Here is a 25,356-nt window from a genome sequence, read left to right as displayed (position 1 = left end):
CTATAATCCCAGCACTTTGGATGGCCAAGGTGGGCGGATCACTTGCCGCTAGGAGTTCGAGACCAGCCTGGCCAACATGGGAAAACCCCATCTCTACAAAAATTAGCCAGGTATGGTGGTGCGTGCTTGTAGCCCCAGCTACTTGGGAGGCTGAGGGATGAGAATCACTTGAATGCAGGAGGCGGAGGTTGCAGTGAGATGAGATTGTGCCATTGCACACCAGCCTGGGCAACGGAGCAAGACTCTGTCTTAAAGAAAAAGAACCCAATAGAAAAATAGGAGAAAGATAAAAATGTGCATTTTAATAAGAGGAAACTAGATGGCCAAGAAACTAATAAAAGATGCTCACACTCATTAGCACTTAGAGAAATGTGAATTTAGATCACAATGTGTTACCATTTTGAGAAGTCTGACAACAAGCACCAAATGTTGGTGAAGATATGAAGTTGGGAGTGTAAAACAACTATATTGGACAGCAATTTGACATTATCTTGTATTACTGAATATGTGTGCATAGGTATAGCCCAGGAATTTCATGCTTTGACGCCTACCCTAGAGGAGGTGATCTCCCCCCTGGTGTGCACTGAATTGATTCAGATGTGTTGAGATGTTGCACCCTTTGTCCCTCAGGGTGGCTGGACAGGGCCTGGCCTTTCTGGGGCCCTCAAACCTATTGCCTTTGATCAAGAGCATATGCCCTGGTAGGTCATACAAATATCATGAACAAGGTTGGAAAGCAATTTTCTAGAGAAACTCTTGCTGGTGTGCATTAGTAGACATGCACATACATATAGCAGTGTTAAGTGAGACCAAAAACAGGATAGACCTGGTATAGGTAGTGAATTCTCCTTCTAGGAAAACACAGAGACATTAAGTAATTAGATAAGGGTAATAAGAGAAGGGTTCTAACCTCTTATTTCTTAGTGTCAGTGGTTTCAAGGAGAGTGAGAGGGGCAGAGAAGGAGCTGGAGGAAAATGATACTACAACTCCTCTTCACTGTGTGTTTCCTTTTTTTTTTTTTATACTGAGTCTCGCTGTATCACCCAGGCTGGAGTGCAGTGGCACAATCTCAGCTCACTGCAACCTCCGCCTCCCAGGTTCGAGCAATTCTCGTGCCTCAGCCTGGAGTGCAGTGGCATGATCTCAGCTCACTGTAACCTCTGCCTCCCAGGTTCAAGCAATTCTCGTGCCTTAGCCTCCTGAGTAGCTGGGATTATAGGTGCCCACCTGCACACCTGGCTAACTTTTGTATTTTTAGTAGAGACAGGGTTTCACCATGTTGGCCAGGCTGGTCTCGATCTCTTGACCTCAGGTGATCTGCCAGCTTTGGCCTGCCAAAGTGCTGGGATTACAGGCGTGAGCCACCATGCCCAGCCAGTGTGTGTTTTCATTGAGATACATTCAGATGGGTGGTGGATGATGATGGGCAAGGCTTAAGTTTGGAATCTGAGGTGCCTATTGCAGGCTCCTAGGAGGAGTGAATGCTGTGCAGGACATCTAGCTGTCTTCCCTGACATTTCCTTTTTACTCACTGCCATATAAAGAACTTTACAACAGTGAGATAGTATCTGGAAACCAAGTTTAATCAGAGCAGCAGGGACTGCCCATCATGTCCTGTGTAATTGAGTTTGGCTGAGAGCACCCTGCTGTTATCCTTGGTCTTGTTCATCCTGAACTAACAGCATGTTCCCTCTTCTGTGGCTTGTACAGTCATGGCCCTCTTTTTGGAGCTTTCACTGTTGGCCACTCTGCCTCTGTCTCAAGGACAGAGGTAAATGTGGGCCACAGGGAATGGGGATGATTTTCAAGCATTTCTCGTTCATGTGGCTTTGATGATCTCTCACACTGAACCTGCCCCGATCCAATCTCATCATCCTTCCCTTCCAAAAATCTGATACCACCCACAAACACCTTATGCCCATTCCAACTCTTTCCCTTCCCCACTTCAAATGTCCTGCTTCTGTTGGCAACATTAGTTTGGCCTCCTGGCCCCCTAGGCTTTATTCTTTGGTGTTCTCTTTGCTGTGTCCTTTTCCACCTGATGTGGAACTCTGTTCTATTATTTTAAAATTAGTGTATCTTGGATCCCCTTGTTCCCATTCCTATGCGGCTGCCCTCATCTAGGCTCTCATCTGCAAGGAGTGAGAGGTGATAGAAGGGACAACTGTCACCATGACTCCACTTAAATTTCTCATGGCTAAGCTTTGAACTTTGAACCTGGAATCATACAGCATAGAATGTCTGTGTTGGAAAGAGACCATTGAGGTCAAACCTCTTATTTCATATTTGATAAAACAAGGCCTGCAGAGGGATGGTGACCTATCCTGGGTCTACACAGATGGTGGCAGAGGAACCCCATATACCAATGGATTAGTCGTCCTGCTCTCCTCAACTTGCCACATTACCTCATAAGCATTCCTTTGAGTTTACAGCCAGTTTTGTACTTAGAGGATTATATCTTAGGCACGTTTGTATCCTTTGAAATGATTAGCAAGCCTCCTTAATACTCGTTAAATTGAAGTCAAAACATGCCTTTGCGTGAAACATGCTGTGTATCCTATTCTTCACTATCTAGCTAAATCTTGCCTGGCTTTGAAGAAGGTGCTCAGCTCAGGTCCTGGCTCTTGCTTTGAGTCATGGTCAGATTGCTCCCTCTTTCTTTCTTTTTTTGAGACAGGGTCTCACTCTGTCACCCAGGCTGCAGTGTGGTGACACAGTCATGGCTCACTGCAGCCTTGAACCCTTGGGCTCAAGTGATCCTCCCACCTCAGCCTTCTGAGTAGCTGGGACTACTGGCACAGGCCACCTCACCTTGCTAATTAAAATAATTTTTGTACAACAGCATCTCATTATGTTGCCCAGGTTGGTTTTGATCTCTTGGGCTCAAGTGATCCTCCTACCTCAGTCCCTTGAATAGGTGGGATTACAGGTATGAGTCACCATGCCCGACAGATTGCTCCCCTTTTCTGACCTCCCAGGCTCTACTTGACTTCTAAAACAATGATCTTACATGTACCCGGTAGTTTACAGTTTATAAAATGCATTTCACATAATGTACCCTTTAATCCTTCCAATAATCTTGCTAGATAAATATTCCCATATTGAGGAAACAGTGTGAGAAAGCTGTCTGGCTCACCACAGGACACATAGCTAGGAAGGAAGTAGCAGAGTTCAGGTATTTTGACTTGAAGCCCCTTTCACTTTTGATTTCTTGTGCTGGCTGGTGCACATGGTGTACCAGACGTTTTTCTCCCTGATAATATGTCTTATCCGTCCTTTTTTGTAAATGAGTACATCATTCCACCTCACCCTGATTACCAACTTCTTGAAGGGAGCAGTTGGATCATGTGTTTCTTTCATGCCATTCGTAGTTGCTAGCACAGTACTGGAAAGGTAGTAATTGCTTACCAAATACTGTTGAATTGGATGTAAATATGGTTTAATTATCAAAAAAGCACAGCTATCAGTGAAGTCCCCAAACACTTTTTGAAGCACTCCTAAATAAAATTGGCAGGGAATAGAGGGAACCAGCGGAAGGAAAAGGCTATTAGAGAAAGCAGATGGTAGACACAATTAGCATTTGAGTGACAGCTGGCCAGTTGTCTGTCCAGTGGTGAGGGGTAGTGGAGAAGCAATACACAAAATGAGACTCTTCAGGAAATATGCAACTGTACCAAAGAGATGAAGCACACCCATGAGGTGGGAATGGGGTACTTAAAAGTGGCAGATGACCTGTACGAGTTAGCCAAAGCATTCATTCATATTAATAAACATTGATTAAAGGAATACCCCGAGGAGGATGGATTTATGAGAACAGGCTTCCAGCGTGAGAGTGGAAGGGATAAAGGTGCAGTTTGGTTTCAGTTTATGACCATTCTGTTAATTACTGGAGCCATGAGAAAAGAGACATAAGTAGGTGAGGATGTTGCCGTTGAAATAACTTCTCTTCCCTTTCTTCTACTATGTACAGTCAATAGGACCTCAGCCCTGAGCCCCGGCAGTCAGAAGTGAAGGAAAGACAAATAATTGCTCATGTCATCTGTGCATAGAGGTGTGTAGTGATGAGCAACTTGTTGGATTTTCTGGTACTGCCTCCTTTAACATATTTTTGTGCATTTTCTTCATAAATCAAAGAGATGCTTTAAAAGTTCTAATACTTGGACAACTAAATTGTGTTTCCAACTCTGCCTTTTCCCAAAAGGGTCACAAAAATCCATAGACATAAGCCCCATATTTTGGTTTGGAAAGTCATGCTGCATTTTATCTTTATGTTTGGGCTGCTCCTGAGTTCATAAATATTTTGTGCCTGAAAGAAATGTAAAACCCCTTCCACTGTAATATATGTGAAAAATGTCCAATTTCTTAATAGTAGAAGCCAAACATTTTCTTTTGTGAGTTTCTGTCTCCTACAGAGAACATAAGATGGAGGGCTTTTAGATTAGAAGTAATAGAATTTTAATATCTGTTCCTTCCTGTGTCAGAATTTTTCACAGTTTATAAGTATATTATAAGAGCTAAAGGAATGTATATCTAAAATGCTTACAAGCATCAGAAATTAATGGAAATTATTTCAAATTAATTAAAAATTATAATTTTTATGCAGAATAATTTTATCATGTTGTATGCTTTAGATTCTAAAAGAAAAATAAAAAACTTTTATTTCTTGGACATTCATATATGGTTTTAAAGTGATATATCTAGGAAAATAGATTAGTACCATGAGGCCTATTGTTAGATGTGTTGGTTTATTTTTAATGCTTGATGGCTATATAGCAATTATATTTTTTATGTGATAAGCTAGTATATATAGGAAAGTAATAAAAGGAATATCATTTTAATATTTCTTTCTTTAAAAAATAGGAAGGTATTTCTCGAGGTCAAAACTCAACTTACAAACCTTGCAGCCAAATTTGTTGGTAAATAAAGTCTAACTTTATACTTTAAAATGGGGACATACTAAAATGTGATTGTAGAATTATGAGATTGATTTTCATGTGTGGCTTCTGAAACCTTTTTTACTACTTTACAGTTATCTCTCATGCAGAATCTCATTTCACCCTCATTTAAAAAATTAAGTGTAATGTTACTTGTTTTTGTGATTTCCCCTGAACACTCAGACGTAGTTTCTAAAGACTTACTTATTACTTATCAATTATCCATGTTATAAACATGTGGATACTTACATCTTCATGGTTTATGCTCCTCTTGTCTACAATTTCCTTTATCCTCTTGTGTTGTTCTCTTGGTGATTCATAGTCTCTTTGCTAACACAAAGTCTTTATTTCTGTGTTAGTAAATCTGTATTGAGGTTTATTCCCCGAGTCTTTTTTTTTTTTTTTTAAACAAGGCTCTTGTTCTTTCTGAGTCACCCTCTTGCCTGCTTATTTTAGCCCTTATGTTCTTAACCTCTAGGCTTCAAATATCTTTCTCAGAGGCATGTTAAGAAAATAGGAGCTTTGTTTCCATAGATGGCCTTATCCTGGGCTTAGCTGAGGACAGAGACAAGGTATGGCCTTGGGGGACTAAGTTCTAACCTGGATGCTTGGCTTTCCATCTGCCTAGGCAGGAAAAGGAAACCTAGTGAAGGAACCTAGTTGGAATAGTTAGGGAGCCTTTCTTTTTTTTTCCTTTGAGATGGAGTCTCGCTCTGTCACCCAGGCTGGAGTACGGTGGCACGATCTTGGCTCACTGCAACCTCTGCCTCCCCAGTTCAAGTGATTCTCCTGCCTTAGCCTCTGGGGTAGCTGGGATTATAGGCGCCCACCACCATGCCTGGCTAATTTTTGTATTTTTAGTAGAGACGGGTTTCACCATGTTGGCCAGGCTGGTCTTGAATACCTGACCTCAGGTGATCTGTCAGCCTTGGCTTTCCAAAGTGCTGGGATTATAGGCATGAGCCACCATGCCTGGCCATTAGGGAGCCTTTCTTTCTTTCTTTTTTTTTTTTTTTTTGAGAGACAGAGTCTCGCTCTGTCACCCAGGCTGGAGTACAGTGGCACAATCTTGGCTCACTGCAACCTCCGCCTCCTGGGTTCAAGCGATTCTACTGCCTCAGCCTCCTAAGTAGCTGGGATTACAGGCACACGCCACCATGCCCAGCTAATTTTTGTAATTTTAGTAGAGCTGGGGTTTCACCATGTTGGCCAGCTGGTCTCGATCTCTTGACCTCGTGATCCGTCCGCCTTGGCCTCCTAAAGTGCTGGGATTACAAGTGTGAGCCACTGTGCCCAGCCACTTGGATGAATAATATAGTGGTAAATTCTGAGATTTTAGTGCACCCATCACCTGAATAGTGTACATTGTACACAATATGTAGTTTTTATATCCCTCACCACCCTCCCCCGGTCTTTTCCAGCTACTGTTACTTTGGGATCTAATGAACTGTGTTGTCTGCCCAGATGTCCTCTTGAATTCTTGGAATGCTGACCTCCAAGACTCCCAGATCCATAAACTACTCTTCCCCTTTGTTGACCTGCTCCTTAGTCTCTTGGTGTTTGACCTTGATATGACTTTGAACACCTGTCTGAAAACTCCCTTTGTACTTAATCCCTGTGGGTTGGAGTTGATTTTGTGCTGCCTTGACATGAAGCCAGGTAGGGAATGCTAGGGGTTTCTCTGTCCCCTCTACCTCATGCTGCTTTCTCCTTCCCTGGAACTTTGTAATGGTTTTAAGCAAGGGTACTTTCATATAAAACACTCCTCGTGACGCAGCCATTAGCTGAGCCTAATACTAGAAATTTCTTCTGAATTCATAGAAAGAAAATGAAGTTAGAAGAGAAAATCTGAACTTTTACTTAGATCAGTATTTAAAAAAATTTTTGTACCTCTTTATTCTCTCTTGTGCTATAATTTAGTATGAAGTGGCTTCTGATCCAGCACAAAATAATATATTCTCAGTTATCTTAAAGTGGCTATACCAACATTTCATTGTGTTCTTCAAACCATATCTTGACTTTTGAGGGTTCCATCCAGATATAGATTTTTGAGCCCATCAGGACTAATCTGGTCATATTTTCTGATGGCCTCAAAGTGTCCATTTAGATACAAGAAAGGATCACCAATGTAGCTGGTTACAAATATCCTCCCTGAAGTTTTCTCTCTTGCCCCTTTAAGGACACCAGTTTCCTATCCCATGGTCGATGCTGCTTCTTTGGTTCCCTTTTGGGCAGTTTGGCCTTGATTTTTCCAGGACTCATTTCCAGGACCCTTTCCCCAGGAATGACCCAATGATGGTTGTTCTCAAGACTCTTCCTATGGTCTCGTTTCATTTTCTCAAGCTTTAAATAGCTCCTCTTGCAGTTCTCACCAGGGACACCCAAAGCATTTCAAATGCCTCCCAGATAAGAAGTGTGTTAAGGTGATATCTGAGAGGTGGCATCTTTAGGAGACACTGAATAAAAGAGTGTGGCAGACCTTACAAATGAGCTGTCAACTGAAGTGGTTAGGCAGAGAGGAAGTGTTTAGGGACAAAGCCAAAGGCAAATGAGATGATTCAGAGCTGCATTGTAGGTAGACCTTTCTGCAATGATTTTCCAAATGTGTACAGTGAGATTCTTCTTATGTCCTTGTTGGGTCTATGGGCGTTGGTGTCTTAACCTTCACTCCTTTCATTAGAATCATTCTGCTGCCATCTATTTTATATGTTGGGGTGCCATGTAAGATTTTATTTGAAGAAACAGTTTTATTGCTAAAGAAAGTTTGCAACCAGCTGGGCCAGAGCAGTTTTCTGAGGCAATGAAAGGTTTGTTGCAATGACATTATGTAGGTTTCCTATGCAGGAACTGACTGTGAAGACACTGATCTGCTATGAAAAAGAAGTAGCCGAAACCTAGAATAGCCCTTTCATGCTTCTAGAAGTCAGACAACAAGCTTCCCAAAGAATAATCTCTATAGTGATCTGTAATAAAATGTTATGATGCAACATGTTGTGTTCATTCTTTATTGCTCAATTGACTGTTGTAACAGGATGAAAGCAAACATCTGCTGAAACATGTGCCTGAGCCTTGACTGCCGTTTATTGAATGTAGTTCACGTGTGCTTCCTTAAATAATTTCACAATAGACAAATTAATCCATTCTGATTAAGAAAAGGAGAGAAGTCTAGTGCAAAGTACGGTCTTCTCAACTAATAATTATAGGAATTCCAAATAACATGTATACATTAAAGGCAGCCATAAATAGCTTAACAAAGTAGCATAAGTAAATAACTTGGAAGTCTCTAAATTTGGTATATAATTTATTTGACTATATACTTCTTTTTATTCCAGTTTTTAAAAAACATAATAGAAGGAGTCCAGGCATGGTGGCTCACGTCTGTAATCCCAGCACCTTGGAAGGCTGAGGTAGGCAGATCACTTGAGGTCAGGAGTTTGAGACCAGCCTGGCCAACATGGTGAAACGCCATCTCTACTAAAAAATACAAAAATTAGCTGGGCGTGGTTGCGCAGGCCTTTAGTCGCGGCCACTCGGGAGGCTGAGGCATGCGAATTGCTTAAACCCGGGAGGTGGTGGTTTCAGCCCGGGCATGGTGGCTCATGCCTGTAATTTCACCACTTTGGGAGGCTGAGACAGGAGGATCACTTGAGCCCAGGAATTCAAGACCAGCCTGGGCAGCAACATAGTGACACCTTGTCTTCCAAAAAGAATTAAAAAGAATTATCCATTTTTGGTGGTGCATACCTGTGATCCCAGCTACTTAGGAGGCTGAGGTGAGAGGATTGCTTAAGCTGGGGAGGTCAAGGCTGCGGTGAGACATAATTGCGCCAGTGCACTCCAGCCTGGGTGACAGAGTGAGACCCTGTCTCTAAATAAATACACTTAATTCCTCTTAAATTCCACCAAATTTGATGTTATGCAGACCACATTTAGTGATCACAATGCAATAAAATTAGAGATGGACAACAATAATAGCAAAAAAGCCAACTGTAATCTGACAGGCTGAGTTAGAAGCTGGCTGGATGGCTGTGCATTGTTGTTCCTCAGTCATTTTGCATAAGCAAACGCAAGTCACACCCCATTCTATAAACAGCTGCTGATAGAAATGCAAACAGTCAGTTCTGAGACTGCATACTGAATAATAGGTGAAATAAGGAAAGACTTTGAGAAGCAATAAGAAGTATATCTGATTTGACCTTGTCCATTAGGTGAGTTTCCTTTCTTTTTTTTTTTGTTCAGTTAAAGAATATGATATTTAGGGAACATTTAAACATGTGTTGTAAATATATATTAATGGAGACAGTAGACTTGACAAATACCAGAAAGATCTATATATAGCTGGCTGTCTACAGCTTATTGACAACAAATGGAAGAAGCTAAGAATCCTGGCATCATTGATTTAGTGGTATGAAAACATCAGGAAAAGCCTTGATTTTTCTGAGCCTAGTTTAATGTTTTTAAAAGAACTAAGTTGGTATATAATAAACATATTTATAGATACTAATATTTTAAACACGTGACCTATTTGTATCAGAATGCTACCTTTTCATTAACATTATGGTGAAACCCAAACTGGCATAGTATTAAGAAACACTTGGTTTTCCAGAGTGGCTCTTTTCCCAGACTTTGCAGGGGAAAAGCTCTTCCTGATTGGAAAAGTGGGAGTCCCTGAAGACACAGCAGCATTATGAATTTATTGAGGAGGGTTGAACACCTTGAAGTTGATATAGCAACTCAGTGTGTTACAAGAAAAGCACTAGTATTGTTAGTTTCATGTCACTTTTTGCACATGCAAACTGGAGTTTGGCAACAGTACCTGGAGATGAGGGACAGGAAAGCTAGAAGAGGAAGAAGACTGTAGAGAGGCTATGGCACCCAGATGATGGTTGGAAGTGAGGCTGTTGGAATACAGCATGGGGTGTGGTAGGGTGGATGTTTGACTATGGAAATGAAAATCAGCTGTGAAGAGATGGAAGTCCTGTGTGCTTTAGCATGCCACTGTGTACCTGAAGAACATATTCCTGTGGGCAGAGAATGTAGCTGCTTAAATGTGGTTAGTGCCTGTAGTCCGGGTGAGGTGGCGGGTGCCTAGAGTCCCAGCTGCTTGGGAGGCTGAGGCAGGAGAATGGCGTGAACCCCGGAGGCGGAGCTTGCAGTGAGCAGAGATTGCGCCACTGCACTCCAGCCTGGGCCACAGAGTGAGAGTCTCAAAAAAAAAAAAAAAAAAAATGTGGTTAGTGAGGAAGAGGTTGTTGGGTAGGCAGGACAAGGGAGGCATGAAGCCATACCTGGTGCCTCTTAGTAGTCTTTGTAAGTATCTATGTGTCAAACTGATGGTACTCACATTCTCATTTTTTACAAAGTCAATGATAAATGCGCCCCTCTCTTCCCCAGTTACTGCCAACTCATGGATATTTGTCTAATTGTTTTTATTATTTGGACAGTCATCTTTAACACGTCTGGCTGCTGCTAATTCATCATTTTTCTTGGAAGGAAAGAAGTATCATTGCTCCTTCAGAAAGCAAAGGGTTTGCTTTTTGAATTGGTGCATTTCCCTAAAAGATTAACATCTTTCCTGTGTTGCAGCAAACAGAAAACCTGAGGAAGGTGAGATGCAAGAGGGTAGTCAGTCTGTGTTGGTCAAAGGCTTTCCATGCATGTTTCATGTTGTAGGAAGATGAGTCTTGGCAGATTCCTTGACACTGTTTTTAGGTCTGTGGTTTGCAACTTGGAAATTCTCTTTGCAATGTGAAGTCCTTTGAGTGCTATCTGATTTTTTTTTTGTTTTGTTTTGAGTGCTATCTGATTTGTAATTCTCTCAGTCCTGGCTGTGGTAGCAGTGCTGTCATTTCTATTTTTTTCTGCCTTTGAGCCTTGGGCCCACAAGTTTGGTGGCACTCTGAGATAACCAAAGCTTTTCATTTTACCTCTTCAGAGCTTGTTAATACCAGAATTCCCTGTACTTACCAGTTGGACTTGCAGATGTTCTACCTTCCAGGTAGCTTAAGTTGTTCCTGCTTTTTCATTTTCAGGAAATAGTTCCACTCCATTCTTTGATAGCTTTATGAAGTCTCAGTGTCATCCTGAAGGTAGAGTGGAAAAAGCACCAGGCTCAGTGCTCAAGCCTGATTTAAGCCTTAATCTGTCATAATCATAAGAATAGGTATGATTCATTGATCTTCATCAGGCATTTTGCTGTTCACTTTGTACAGGTAGGAGGTGGTATACTATTATTTGAATTTAGGAGAACTTGACTCCGAAGTCTGTGTTTCACTGTCTTCTATGTGCTCACAAAAAGCAACCACTCAGTGGGAGCATACTTTATAGGTTTTGCACTCATTCCAAATTCTTGGAGACTGCTTGCTTCTTGGTGGTGTTAAGAGGCATGTTTAGCTATGGGTTGAGCAGACTATTGGAGTGTCGAGTGGTTGTGTCCATTCTGAGACTGCTGTCAAATTATTTGAGATATTACTAAGCAAATCAAACAGCCACACCTGTTTCCACTGTATTGCCTATGTTTTACCAATGACATATATTCTATGTGTGCTTTTTTTTTCTATTACGCTATATCTATGAAGCAAGAGGTACTTGTCACAAGCTATAAGTACTATAAGACCCAGTGTTTTGGTGAATTTACCTTCCATAAATCTCTATAAACATTCATATTCTGATCCTGGAAGAGCCTTGGGTAACAAATAATGTCTTTTGGGTAAATGAAGTCAGTGGTTTCCATAAATTAAAAAAAAAAAAGCCGATATCTCATTTGAGTTATTGACATTGGTCTTCCAGAACCTTTTCTGCTTTCAGGAATCATTTCAATGCTCTCTTGTTTCCTAACATATAGTTGTTTGTGTTATTTGCCTACTGGGTTATGTTGGTCACCCACTGAGGTGATGGTAACATTTCAGAAATAGTTCATGGATTTCTGGGCTATGACTGCTTATTTTTTTCTTCATTCTGGTCTTTCTCTTTAAGAAAAATTATGAACATCTGGAAGATGCTGTTAAAAATGAGGTGTGTTTTGGTGTTTTGGAAGCATTTATAAATGTATATACATATGTATTATATATATATCTATATCATATCTATATCATATATATATCTTAGACGAAGTCTCACTCTGTTGCCCAGGCTGGAGTGCAGTGGCATTATCGCCCGTGAACCTCCCAGATTCAAGTAATTCTCCTGCCTTACCCTCCCGAATAGCTGGGACTACAGGCTAATTGTTTTGTATTGTTAGTAAAGTCAGGGTTTCACTATGTTGGTTTTGAACTCCTGACCTCAAGTGATCCGCCTGCCTTGGCCTCCCAAAGTGCTGGGGTTACTGGCATGAGCCACCATGCCTGGCCTGGAAATGTATATTTAATTCAACAGTATTTACAGATAATTTTATTTTTTGTCTGAAGAACTCGCTATACTGGAATATCACCATCTGCTAGAAGTCGATCTAGCAGTTTTCTAGCAGTTGGTGAGGGAAATGGAATATTCCTATATAGCAGGTGCATTTATAAATATTAAGCCAAATGCTATACAACTTAAGATCTCAACAGTTTCTAGCCATGAACTTCTCTGCTGCCTCAACATCACTGTTAAGGATGGACTTATGTTATTATTATAAAACACTGTACTGATAGGAATGCACTTATGAATCTTAGGTTATAGGTGAATATAAAATGCAGTTATCTAAAATTCTGAATTTAGATAAAATCAAACTCATCTTTTAATAAGAAACAAGAAAGAATATATTCCTGTTTCCTTCTACTTTTCAAAGGTGTTAGATTTCCATTTCTCTCCACCTGAGATTTTGCACAAACAAGACGAGCTCTTTGTTTATAACGTCATTTTTTCCACTCTTGACATATTAGGGAGGGCACAACCATATCTACGCACATCTAGACCAGAAGTTGAGATGAGTAAACTGCACGGAAGACATAGGCTGGCTCCACTTAAGGAAATGGGGTTCCTGCTATTGGGCAGTATGCATCTTGCTTTTGAAGTGAAAGTAGCTGTGTTTCACCTCAGGGTGCAGGAATTGTAACGGTCTATGAGAGTTGTGGCCAGGGCTCATTTGGTAAATACAAGTGTCTCTACTCATGTATCTTGGTACATTATAAAATGCCTCTTCTAGCCTGCCTCATGCCGTGTGACTTCTCTTCCTTGCTTTTCGTGTCTCTGTTATGTGTTTCCTTCCAGAATGCCGGGTATGGGTCCACAGTGGAATTATTAAAACAAAAACAAAATAAAACAAAAAAAGGAAGAAAGGCCTACTGCTTTTTAATGTTAAACATAAAAGCACTGATAAGCTTTATATTTCTATGCCAGTCATCTGTATATGAACATTTTCTCCAAATGAATCACTGAACAAGGGGATGTTAAATTACATGAAAGAACATGTGATGTTATAATTCACATAAATGCTGATGTTCTGTGCTATCTGAAAAGTAATAGTTATATTCACCTACTCCTGTTTCTCTGCAAAAATAATTTTGTGCTGCAAGAAGTTAAGTCCATAAGCTACATAGGAACACTCAAATATTTAACCATTCTAAAAAATTCAAAATATTTTCAGATAAAAAATTCTTTATAATATACCTTATGTTTCTCTTTATAAAAATTTCTCCTCTTGAGCTCGGGAGTTTGAGACCAGCCTGGGCAACATAGGGAGACCTCATCTCCCCCTGACAAAAAAAAAAAAAAAGCTGGGCATGGTGTATGGTGTTGTGCACTGTTGTGATCCCGGCTGCTTGGGAGGCTGAGACTGGAGGATCACATGAGCCCAGGAGGTTGAGGCTGTCTCTTTCTTCTCTGCTGAGCTTTATGTGTTTTTTTTGTTTTGTTTGTTTGTTTTTTTGAGATGGAGTCTCCCTCTGTCTCCCAGGCTGGAATGCAGTGGTGCCATCTCTGCTCACTGCAGCCTCCACCTCCCAGGTTCAAGTGATTCTCCTGCCTCAACCCCGCTGAGTAGCTGGGATTACAGGCGCCCAACACCACACCTAGCCATTTGTATTTTTGTATTTTTGTATTTTTGTATTTTTAGCAGAGATGGGGTTTCACCATGTCAGCCAGGCTGGTCTCGAACTCCTGACGTCAAGTGATCCACCCTCCTCAGCCTCCCAAAGTGCTGGGATTACAGGTGTGAGCCACTGTGCCCGCCCAAGCTTCACACTTTTATTCCTTTTGCATGTTTATTCCTTCTGCATCTTTGTCAAACATGTGACTTAGGATATGAATTTTGATGTCATATTGTGTTATGTTTAAGAGAGAAGCTTAAAATGTTCAGAAAGATTGACTTATTTGAAAACCCAAAGGCAGGTATAGTTGTTGGGAGAAGTTAGACTGGGACATGGCTAAAACTATAAGGTCTAAGGTAGGCAAGAGTAAGAGATTTTCCACATTGAATATAACTGAGTTGGATCCCCATTGTACCCTGGCACCCAGCATATAATAAGTATTCAATCAATATTTATTGAATGAAGGAAAAAGAGAACAGGCCAGAAGTGTCCTTACAGAGACATGATGTCAGAGAAAATAATGTTTTTTTTTTTTTTTTTGAGATGGAGTCTTGCTATGTCGCCCAGGCTGTAGTGCAGTGGTGCGATCTTGATGTTATTCTCCTGCCTTAGCCTCCCAAGAAGCTGGGATTACAGGTGCCTGCCACCATGCCCAGCTAATTTCTTGTATTTTTAGTACAGACAGAGTTTCACCATGTTGGCCAGGCTGGTCTTGAACTCCTTACTTCAGGTGATCCACCTTCCTCGGCCTCCCAAAGTGCTGGGATTACAGGTATGAGCCGCTGTACCTGGCCTCAAATAATCTTATTTGAGAGGAAAATACTTATTTGAGAGAGAAAGGGCTGAGCAATTCTACAGGTAAATGAAAAATTTCATGATTGCTCTGCTTGCTTTTCATTTTGAAACCATAGGAAAGAAAGATGATTTATGGGATATGGTACAAGTATTAAGAAGAGTTATTTTTTTTTTCTTGGATTTGCAGTGACCAACAAGAAGCAGACAAGCTCCCAATTTATGACTTCTGTCCTTGGCAGAGCCCATCAGGATGAAGGGCTTCTTGATAGACGGGCTCTGAGGACAGAATTACAGATCCCTCAACCCAAGTTCTCTGAGAGCCCAAGCCTTAATTGTAAAGCATTTTATCACTGCTATAACAGCTGGCACTGAAGAAAACTTTTGATTCTTGAATTCAAGCAGCTATAAGTGAGGTTTCTCGCTCTGAAGGAAGGAATACAGACAGAAGAAAAGTATGCATACATGACTAGAATTTAGGAGACTTGAGATGTAGATTAGCCCCATGTCTAACTAGCTGGTTTATTTCAGACTATTCATCCGCCTTCTCTGGGTTTCAGTTTCCTCTTCTGGAAATTAGAGCATTCAACTGATGGGTACTCCTAGGTCTGAAATTACCAAAAATCACCCAGATACAACTCATTCTTAGATTGGAATGCCAAGATAGATTTTGTGATGGACAGGGCACCCCAAAATCATTGTACTTAAATTGAATTTCTTTCTATGATTTTTCTGAAGGTTCAGGTACTGGTTACATTAAGAATAGGCTATAAAATTACATGCCTTGCTAATGAAGAACTTGGTGAAACTATTAATAATAGTGTTTTTAATAAGTCTCAATTATTGAACACTTAGCACAGGGCAAACAATGTGCTAAAAGCTTTCTGTGGGTTATCTCACTTAGTCCTTAAAACAACTCAATGAGATTAGTACTGTTATTATCTCCATTTTACAGTTTAAAGAATAAGGCTTAGTTTAAAAAACTTGGATCAGATCATACAAAGTAAAAAAGTCAGAATTTGAACTCAAGCCTATTTGCCATCACAGTGAGAAAACATCACTCTCTATATGGTATGAGTCTTGTCCAGACATGAAGTTCTTTTTAAGGATGATGAGCAGATAAAATAAAATCAAGTATATTTATTACATGTAGCTGTTCAGTTAGTATTATTCCTCCCCTTTCTTTTGCTCTGTACTAGATATGAGTAATAGAGGGAAAATTTGGCTTTCAGAAAATGGCTGACCTATCTAGAGTAGTTTTAGAATGATTCTGCCTAATAGTGGGGGATCCTAAGGTTGGAGTCTATGATTCACTTTAATATGACACTTCATGGAAAATGTGGGCTGTGATATGTCTGTGTGTGAGACAGAGAGAGAGAAATAGAACTAGATCTTTTCCCTTTGCTCTTGACTAAATCTACTCTCTTCTATCTTATTTCCTAAAAAACACTTAAAAAGTATTTTTAAAAACATTTAAAAACCTTTAAGTGTTTTTTCCTTCAACTTAAGTTCAGGGGTACATGTGCAGTTATTTTTATTTATTAAATAAATTTATTTAAAGATGGGATGTTAATCTGTTGCCCAGTCTACAATGTAGTGATGTGATCATATCTTACTGCGGCCTTGAACTCCTGGGCTTAAGCAATCCTCCTGCCTCAGCCTCCCAAGTAGCTAGGACTACAGGCTAATGCCACCACACCTGCCTAATTAAAAAAAAAAAAAAAAAAAAAATATATATATATATATATATATATATATTTTAAGAGATAGGTCTTGCTAGTTGCCTGAGCTAGTCTTGAACTCCTGACCTCAAGACATCCTTCTGCCTCAGCCTCCTCAGTCAGTGGTATTACAGGTGAAAATATGTTTTATTTTAAAAATAAGGAAGATGATAGACTTTCTCTCACCAGGCAATTAACACCACATAGTACATGTTGAGGAAATGGGTGTTCCTTGCTTTCTATTGTTAATCTGATGATAGTGAGGGTGGAGAGCACTTTGAAAAAATATTTGTATAAGGAGGAGAGAGAGAAGTGAGCTGAATAAGAAAGTCTTTTGCATATCCCAAATTAAGGTAATTCTTGACTTTTTAGAAGATATTTCCTTGAGGTAGATAGCACTTTTCTCAAGGCGGTACAGAATTTAAATATATAACCTTGGCTTCAAATACTCTTAGCAGATCCTTATTTTTAAAAATTAATTTTTGTTTTAGGGGCTCAATGTACTTTCTTATACTTCTAGGAAAGAAAAGAACATTGCCTGCATATTGACCCTTGGAAGCCAGATTTCTGGATGCTGCTGCTAATAACAGCTAATACTTACATAGGACTTACTATGTCCTGTGCACTGTTCCAAACTTTGTGTGTATACACTAGCTCAGTCCTCACAATAGCCCTCAGAAATAGCTTTATTATTGTGCTTCATTGAGTCTAAAATATATTGATGATGCATTCTTGACCTTGCTAGAAGATGCTAACAAAAAGCTTTTACACAACTGTATCTCTAGTGACACCTGATTTATAATAGCAATTGCAAGATGTCTTGGATTGTAAGACTGAAATGTAAGATGCACCCCAATTTTAAAGAAGTTAAAATAAGAAAGCATGTTAGAATTGATAAAATAGAATCTCTTTCCTGTTTTACAGATGAGGAGCCCAAGGCAAAAGAGACTAAATAAATTTTCCAAAGTTACATGACTGGACTTGAATACAGGTGGCTTGGTTGTAGAGTTTCTGCCTTTAACCTCCATTTTTTTTCCTGTCTCTCAACAATACATTGGAATTGCACCCATGCTAATATGTGGGTAGACTGGCCAAGACCCAGTTACTTATGCCCTCATTGAAGCACTTATGATAGAACAGCCCCAGATCTTTCTAAGGGAGACAGTGTATATGCTATGTATAGGGCAGTGATGAGGATTGTTGTGCTAATGTGTGTAAAGTGCTTGACATGTGGGCGTCTGACCTAGGTTTCAGACCCATTTTCAGCAGGAGAGTGTCAGAGGGAAACCCTTGCGAACCGGCTTCCCAAACCTCAGTAGGCTGGAGTACGAGCAGGAAATGGTGAGCATACAACGTTGTTTGGGTGCCCCAAATGTCAAATTCTGGTACTGTGCGTTCTCACAGTTTACTCCTTCCTGAAATGAAATGCCAACACAAAAATCATTTATGTTATTAGATTTCTGTATTTGAGGAGTGGAGTATTTTCTTTCTGGAAAACAGGCCCTAGGAGTACTACTCAGGACCTGAGTAATAAATAAGAGAACAAAAATTATTTATATGAAAATATACCATCAATTGAGACTTAACATTAAGTTGTCTTCACCTAGTAGTGATAAGTAGTGATGAGAAAACCACGTATGGACTTGCAGGATGGAGGTGGGAGTATAGTCTACTATAGACTAGAATGATTTTCGTCTAAAAGAGGGGGTAATTCCACTAACTCCAGGCTTTCACTAATTGGACTGCAAGCTCAGATAAGAAGGCTGTCACCCTCAACACCATGCCCAAACCTTGAAAGATCTGTTATTTTTAAAACCTGCCTGCCCCCAACTCCCTTTATTTCTCTGAAATTTTCTTATTCTTTGGAATTCTGGTCTCTGTTAACCCAGACCAGCCTGGTCAGCGTGATCAGTTTTGAACAAACTCTAGACAGCCTCCAAATTTGCTAAAGGTTTTCCCCAATCAAAATCTTCATTGTTGGGTCATGGGTGAATGTTTTGCTGCCAGGTCTTTCAGGTAAAATGGGAGGTGAATTCTCAATCCAGGAAGCCTGTGTCACTCATCACATCTTTCCCTGTTATCTGTCATCTTCTCCTATGCCAGTGCCCCTTTCTCCCAATCCTTTACTGTACTCGAACACATACATGCTGTTGAAGTGTGATGATACAGTATATAATGGTGGAGATAAATTTTTGGATACAGAATATCTACAAATGAGGTAATTTAAAAATAAAATTTTAAGTTTGTTGGTTTGGCACAAGTTTTAAACACCAAACTGTTGTTTTTGGTGCTTCTGATTGTCATTTTACATTTCTAGTTTTGAACTGTTTGAACATCTGAAATTAACTGGAAACATTTCAGACTGTTTTGAACCAGTCTATATCAGTCTAAACCAGTAAAAACAATTTTATAGATAACTATAGTTATCAAACTAGTTTCCAGCAGTTTAATAGAGTTAGAACCAGTGTGACTCAATTGAAAGTAGATTTAATTTGTCAGCACAGTTTGATTCAGTAAAATATACTCAGAACCAACTAAAACTTACAGAAGCCTGTCAGAACCTGCATGTCCAAGTCAGAGCCTATTTGAGCTAGCTAAAACCAGTCTGAAGCAATTAACCCTAATTAGAATGAGACTCCAATAATTTTGGTTAGATACATCAGGTTTTAGCCAAAGTCAGAAAGTAGTTTTGTAGGAGAACCTCTTTTAACTCACCGTAAAATAATATGAACCAGATTCTTTTGAACAACTATGAACTTGCTAAAATGGATGGGTATATTTTATACGGATTTGAACCAGTTTTTAAGTTGATCAGAACTCTTTTGAAGTAAACATATCTGTATTAAATGAATTGCAAATGGTTAGAACCAGCCAAAAAGGATCAGAATTATTTGAAAGTGATCTTTGTTGACTCAGCCGACCACTTTGAGCTAGTTAGCAATCGTTTGTGCTAGAAAGACATGTTTTAAGCTGGCCAGAGTCAATATGAAATTTGTTCTAGATCTTCAGACCCAGTCTGAACGTCCACAATCGGGAGAATAAAGTGAGCTAACAGTTAAGTACCCAGTATATGCCAACCATTGTGCTGGGCACTCCATAAACAGTATCTCATTGAATCCTCAGAACAATGGTGTGAGGTAGTGTATATTCTTTTTTATAGAACAGAAACCTGGAAATCTAAGGCTCAAAGACATCCAAGTAATTGGTATCTGGGAGATTTGGGATTCAAACCCAGCTCTGCTTGACTTGGTGAGTTTCCTATTAGGTTACCTTGTAAGATACCATACTACTGGTCACTTTAAAGCCCAATGTGCATTTATAACAAAAATGAGTAATGGATATGAAACTTGGGGTAGAATAGGCATTGGACTTGGAGCTAGGAGATCTAGATTCTAGATCATGCAAATCAGTCTACCTCTCTGGGTTCTGTTTTATCCTTTAGAAAACTGAACCCAGAGAGTGGAAGGTCTGAACATTTATTTTCAGATCAAGAAAGCAGATAATTGTCTTAAAGATACAATCTGAAAAGTGCAAACTATGATTAATATTGATGGTGGTGTCTATACCTTCAGTTTGCGGTATCTGGTTTGTTAACAGTCCCTTTATGATTACTTGGTCAGTATTGCTATTGTGAATAGAAAACAAAACTCACGAAGATCATTTGTAGACTTACGTGTGTGATTACCCATGGAAATGAAACACATTAGAGATAGTTTCATTTAAGTCTTTGAATTTCACTTGTGAGTTTAGAGAATTCTAGAATATGATGCCATTGGTGACAGCATTTTTTCCTGTACCTTAAGTGATGTAAAAAACATAGTTATACCAGCTTTTTTTTCAAATTAAAAATAAATAGGAAATAAGGTAGCCATAGTGTCTTCTTGCATCATTCTCACTGCAGGATCGGTATTGTTTTCTGCTGCTCCATTCAGTTTGAGGTGAAGCCCTCAAATGAGTCAACATTATCTGGATTTGCTTTTCAATTCTTAGCTCTTGTTTCCAATAACTTAGAGCCAGGTGTGATGCTGTGATGTGACATGCTGTAATGTTGATGTCCAAGTTGTCGTTTTTTGGAGAGGAATTCTGTTATATGTCATTAATACTGGTGACCTACACTTGCAAATATCCAAGCTATAAAGATAGGTAAGGCATCATCTGTGAAGTGTCACTCTTTATAGTGTGCAAATAGAATTTTGAATGTTTGTAGAGGCTCTGCCCTTATTCATGGGCTAGCCATACCTGAAACGTGAGGTTGCAGATCTGCACTGAAGCACTCTGAGGAAACACACTGCAGTGGCTCTTGGGGCTCAGCATTCAGGAATTTTCAGCATAAGGTGAGTCCCCAAGTTGAGGATGGGGTGAGGGAGGCAACACTGAAAACCAGTAAATATCCTTGTCTGAGTTTTTATTAATTTTATGGATACATAGAAATAGTCCTACAGGAAGCACTGAGTATGGCAGCCAAGTTTCTGGATATGGGGCTGGGTAAAAAGGGGATAACGCCGGGAGTCAGTAGCATCTAATGTAGGACATCTGGCATGTGTATAGATGGATAAATATGTATGTTTGAATAGTCATGTAGAGTCGTCAGTGTCAATGAGATAGCTAGTTATTTTTATGATTTTCAGGAGAGTTTATTGGCATTGGCGGGGGGAATGGAGAGAGGTTGGTTAATGTGTACAAGCATATGGTTAGATGGAAAGAATAAGTTCTAATGTTCAACAGTAGACTAGGGTGACTATAGTTAGCAAAAATGTATTGTGTATTTTAAAATAGCTAGAAGAGAGGACTTGAAATGTTCTCAATGCATAGAAATGATAAATACTCGAGGTAATAAATACCCTAAATACCTTGATGTGATCATTACATTCTATGCGTGTAACAAAATATTACACGTACCCCATAAAAATATACAAATATTATGTATCAATAAAATTTTAATAAAAAAGTAAACCTCCCCTGGAGAGAGATCCCATTTCTAGTTGGGCTGATATTTTGGGTTTGAATCTATTTAGAAGGTAAATACAAATCATGAAAAGTGCTGATTGCAAAGAACCAAAAATAGCCATGGTTAGGTATTGCTGATATAAATGAATTTTTCTTCTTTAAGGTGGACTTTTGTTTTAGTCTGTATTGAAGAGCTGAATTTTTAGCAGTTCTTGATAGAATACCCAGGTAAATATAGGTAAGCGAGCCCTTGGTTGTGGCACTATGGTCTCTGAGCAGTGACTGTTCAAATCCGGAACTCAGTTCCCAAGTGAGCAGTGATACTCCAGAGAAGACTGACTTAATATGTGGTACATATTAATAGTAATATGTAAGGAAGCAGGGACTAAATTTACTTGTGAAATAACAGTGTCTTTGAAGGAACCGTAATAACATGTGAAAATGAATAGAATAAATGAAATTGCCTAGATGTCCATGTAAAAAGAGAGAAAAGGCAAGGTTGTAGCACTAGGAGACTTTATTTTTTTAAATTTCCATAGGTTTTTGGGGAACAGGTGGTGTTTGGTTACGTGGATAAGTTCTTTAGTGGTGATTTCTGAGATTTTGGTGCACCCATCACCCAAGCAGTGTACACTGTATTCAATCTGTAGTCTTTTATCCCTCACCCCCCTCCCACCCTTTCCCACTGAGTCCCCAAAGTCCATTGTATCATTCTTATGCCTTTGCTTCCTCATAGCTTCACTCCCACTTATGAGTGAGAACATATGATGTTTGGTTTTCCATTCCTGACTTACTTCACTTAGAATAATGGTCTTCAATTCCATCCAGATGCTGTGAATGCCATTATTTCGTTCCTTTTTGTGGCTGAGTAGTATTCCATGGTGTGTGTGTATATATATAGATAAAGAAATTGTGGTATACCACAATTTCTTTATCTACTCATTGATTGGTGAGCATTTGGACTGGTTCCTTATGTTTGCAATTGCAAATTTTAGCACTAGGAGACTTTGAAAAAGGAGGGGAAATTGGAACCACTTGCACTCTAATGATTACTGTTATTCCTTATAACAGTCTCCTTCCTCTGTTTTTCTTGTATTAGTTTTTGTTCTATACGGTCTACAGATAAGACTTAGTGACTGTTACCTTCTTGTTGATTATCATTCCCGCTTGGAATTTTTGTCCTAATGGTACTATAATATGTATGTTTTTATTTTTATTTTTATTTATTTTTTTATTTTGAGACGGAGTTTTGCTCTTGTTGCCCAGGCTGGAGTGCAATGGCGTGATCTTGGCTCACTGCAACCTCCACCTCCCAGGTTCAAGTGATTCTCCTGCCTCAGCCTCCCGAGTAGCTGGGATTATAGGCATGCACCACCACGCCTGGCTAATTTTTGTATTTTCAGTAGAGATGGGGGTTCTCCATGTTGGTCAGGCTGGTCTCGAATTCCCGACCTTAGGTGATCTGCCTGCCTTGGCCTCCCAAAGTGCTGGGATTACCTGTGTTAAATTAAAACTACACTGTTAATTACTATTTCAATAGCTTCTCATCTAGCTAGTTATTAGGACTTCAAGGATGGTAAACAATATGTATGTAACTCTCTTTTCATACAACCCGTAGATATACAGGTTAACATTAGGTGTTAAACTGAATATTGTTGTCACTTTTTTAATGGATAATTATTGTTTTCTAATGGATTTTAATTAAAAAAATTTCTGTGTATTTTACAGGTGAACTACTGAGTTCTTCATTATGTCTGATGGAGATTATGATTACCTCATCAAGTTTTTAGCTTTGGGAGACTCTGGTGTAGGGAAGACCAGTGTACTTTACCAATATACAGATGGTAAATTTAACTCCAAATTTATCACAACAGTGGGCATTGATTTCAGGGAAAAGAGAGTGGTAAGTTCTATATCCTTCTATGTAAAAATGTAATCGTTGAGTCAACATTTGCTGGTCTGTTTAGTTTACTTTGTAGGAATTAGGAGGACAAAGGTTGGGATCTGAAATTAAAGGTACATATGAAAGTGAGTTATGTTCCATCCAGGCAACATGATTGAAAAGGCTGTGCTGACAGCACATCATATAAAACCAGGCAGACACAGTGGAAGTGGACAGTTCTTTAAAATGTCACCTTGGTACTCTTTTGGCTTGTATCTTCCCTCTGAACTCCAAAAGTTATTTGTCTACGTTTGTCTTGAAGCCTGCCAATCACCTTGCCCCTCATACTCTTGTTTTATGGGCTGTGTCTTCCACCTTTGGTATCTTATTATTTTTAATGGCATTTCTCCTAATAAAGTCTCAGCAGTTCCACATGGAACACTAACTGGCAGAACTTATCACTGCTGCCAGGAGGGTGAGGTTGGAGTAGGAGTGGGGAATGCCAGTACTTAATGTGATGTTCTGCAGAATGTTGAAGGGAGAAACTTTTATTTATTTATTTTTTTAAGGACTTTGAGACTGAAAGTTATTCTAGCGTTGGAGGGGAAGGCAGAAGGTCATGGTGTCACAGTTGCAGATGAGGAAAGATGGCTTTCTCCTTAGACTACATTTCTTGCTGAAAAATCCATTGTTAGCCTGAAGCAGGTAGACAAGTGGTCAGGAAATTAATGACAAAGGTCCTTTAATGGATCATATTCTGTCAGGGGGAAAGGTCCCTGGCTTTTAAGACAGAAGAACATTCCCTTTTGCCCATTCTAGTATTTTATTCTACTACCAGAGAGGCTTATAGAGATTAAGACCCACGGAATAACAATAGGGCCCTAATGAAATTTTTAGTATTGACGTGTAGTTGATAGAATCTATATATATATGTATGTGATTGTTTTTGTTGGTTACTTATTGTATAACTTAAAAAATAGATCTGTTGAGATATAATTCACACAAAAAGGAAATCCATCCATCTAAAGTATAAAATTCAGTAGTTTTTAATATATTCGGAGTTGTGTGGCCATCACAGCCATTCAGTTTTAGAATAGTTTCATCACTTTAAAAAGAAACCTCATACCTATTAGCAGGCATCCCTTTTTCTACCTCCCCTTAGCCACCATGAATTTTCTATCAATGGCTTCTGCACACACCATATAAATGGAATAATATATGGCCTTTTGTGTCTGGCTTCTTACACTCAACCTGATGTTTTCAAGGATCTTCCATGTTGTAGCATGTATCAGGACTTCATTACTTATTATAGCTACATAATATTCTATTGTATTGATATACCATTTTGTTTATCCATTTGTCTGTTGATAGATATTGTGTTGTTTCTTTTTCTATTTTCTAGTGCATCATTTTAATTCCCTTTTTTTGTTATATGTTTTTGAGTTCTTTTTTAATAATTCCCTTGGGGATTACAATTATCTTAATTTTTCACAATCTAATTTTGATTAATAGCAACATAATTTTAATACTGTGTAAAACTTTGCTCTTATGTGGCTCTGTTTTCTCCCCTCTTTTTGTGCCATTATTGCTACACAAATGACATCTTTCTACATTGTGTGCCATCATCAATACAGCTTTACAATTATTGCTGTATGCAGTTAATTTTTTTTTCTTTTTTCTTTTTGAGACAGGGTCTCTCTCTGTCGCTCAGGCTGGAGTGCAGTGGTGAGATCTCGGCTCACTGCAACCTCTGCCTCCCAGGTTCAAGCGATTCTCCTGCCTCAGTCTCCCAAGTAGCTAGGATTACAGGCACCCGCCACCACACCCGGCTAATTGTTTATATTTTTAGTAGTAATGGGGTTTCGCCATGTTGGCCAGGCTGGTCTCGAACTCCTGGCCTCAAGTGATCCACCCATCTTAGCCTCCCAAAGTGCTGGGGGATTACAGGCATGAGCCACCACTCCCAGCCTGCAGTTAAATTTTAATCTGGTGAAGGAAAAGGGCTACAAAGAAAAACACGTTTATACTGTTTTTTTATATTTACTATGCAGTTACATTTTTACTGGTG

The 25,356-nt window shown here is 39.4% G+C and overlaps 1 protein-coding gene across 9 annotated transcripts in view; it reads left to right on the top strand.

Moving 5' to 3' along the window:
- The window catches only part of RAB27A (RAB27A, member RAS oncogene family), an 84,956-nt gene that overhangs the window by 30,020 nt on the left and 29,580 nt on the right, over positions 1 to 25,356 (top strand). For 3 of the 9 annotated variants that reach the window (XM_054531501.1, XM_024232947.2, XM_024232950.2), the window contains one exon: positions 23,135 to 23,309. In XM_054531501.1, the coding sequence (XP_054387476.1) occupies positions 23,157 to 23,309 (153 nt within the window). In that variant the 5' untranslated portion in view covers positions 23,135 to 23,156. Of the gene's footprint in view, positions 1 to 3,971; positions 4,053 to 19,619; positions 19,709 to 23,134; positions 23,310 to 25,356 lie in introns of all 9 variants that reach the window. The other 6 variants (XM_054531503.1, XM_054531502.1, XM_054531504.1 and 3 more) reach the window with 3 other exon arrangements.

The sequence above is a fragment of the Pongo abelii genome, chromosome 16, assembly GCF_028885655.2.
Source record: "Pongo abelii isolate AG06213 chromosome 16, NHGRI_mPonAbe1-v2.0_pri, whole genome shotgun sequence".
Classification (NCBI taxonomy): domain Eukaryota; kingdom Metazoa; phylum Chordata; class Mammalia; order Primates; family Hominidae; genus Pongo; species Pongo abelii.
The sequence above is the reverse complement of the archived record's forward strand: the minus strand, read 5'-3'. Positions and strand labels throughout refer to the sequence as shown.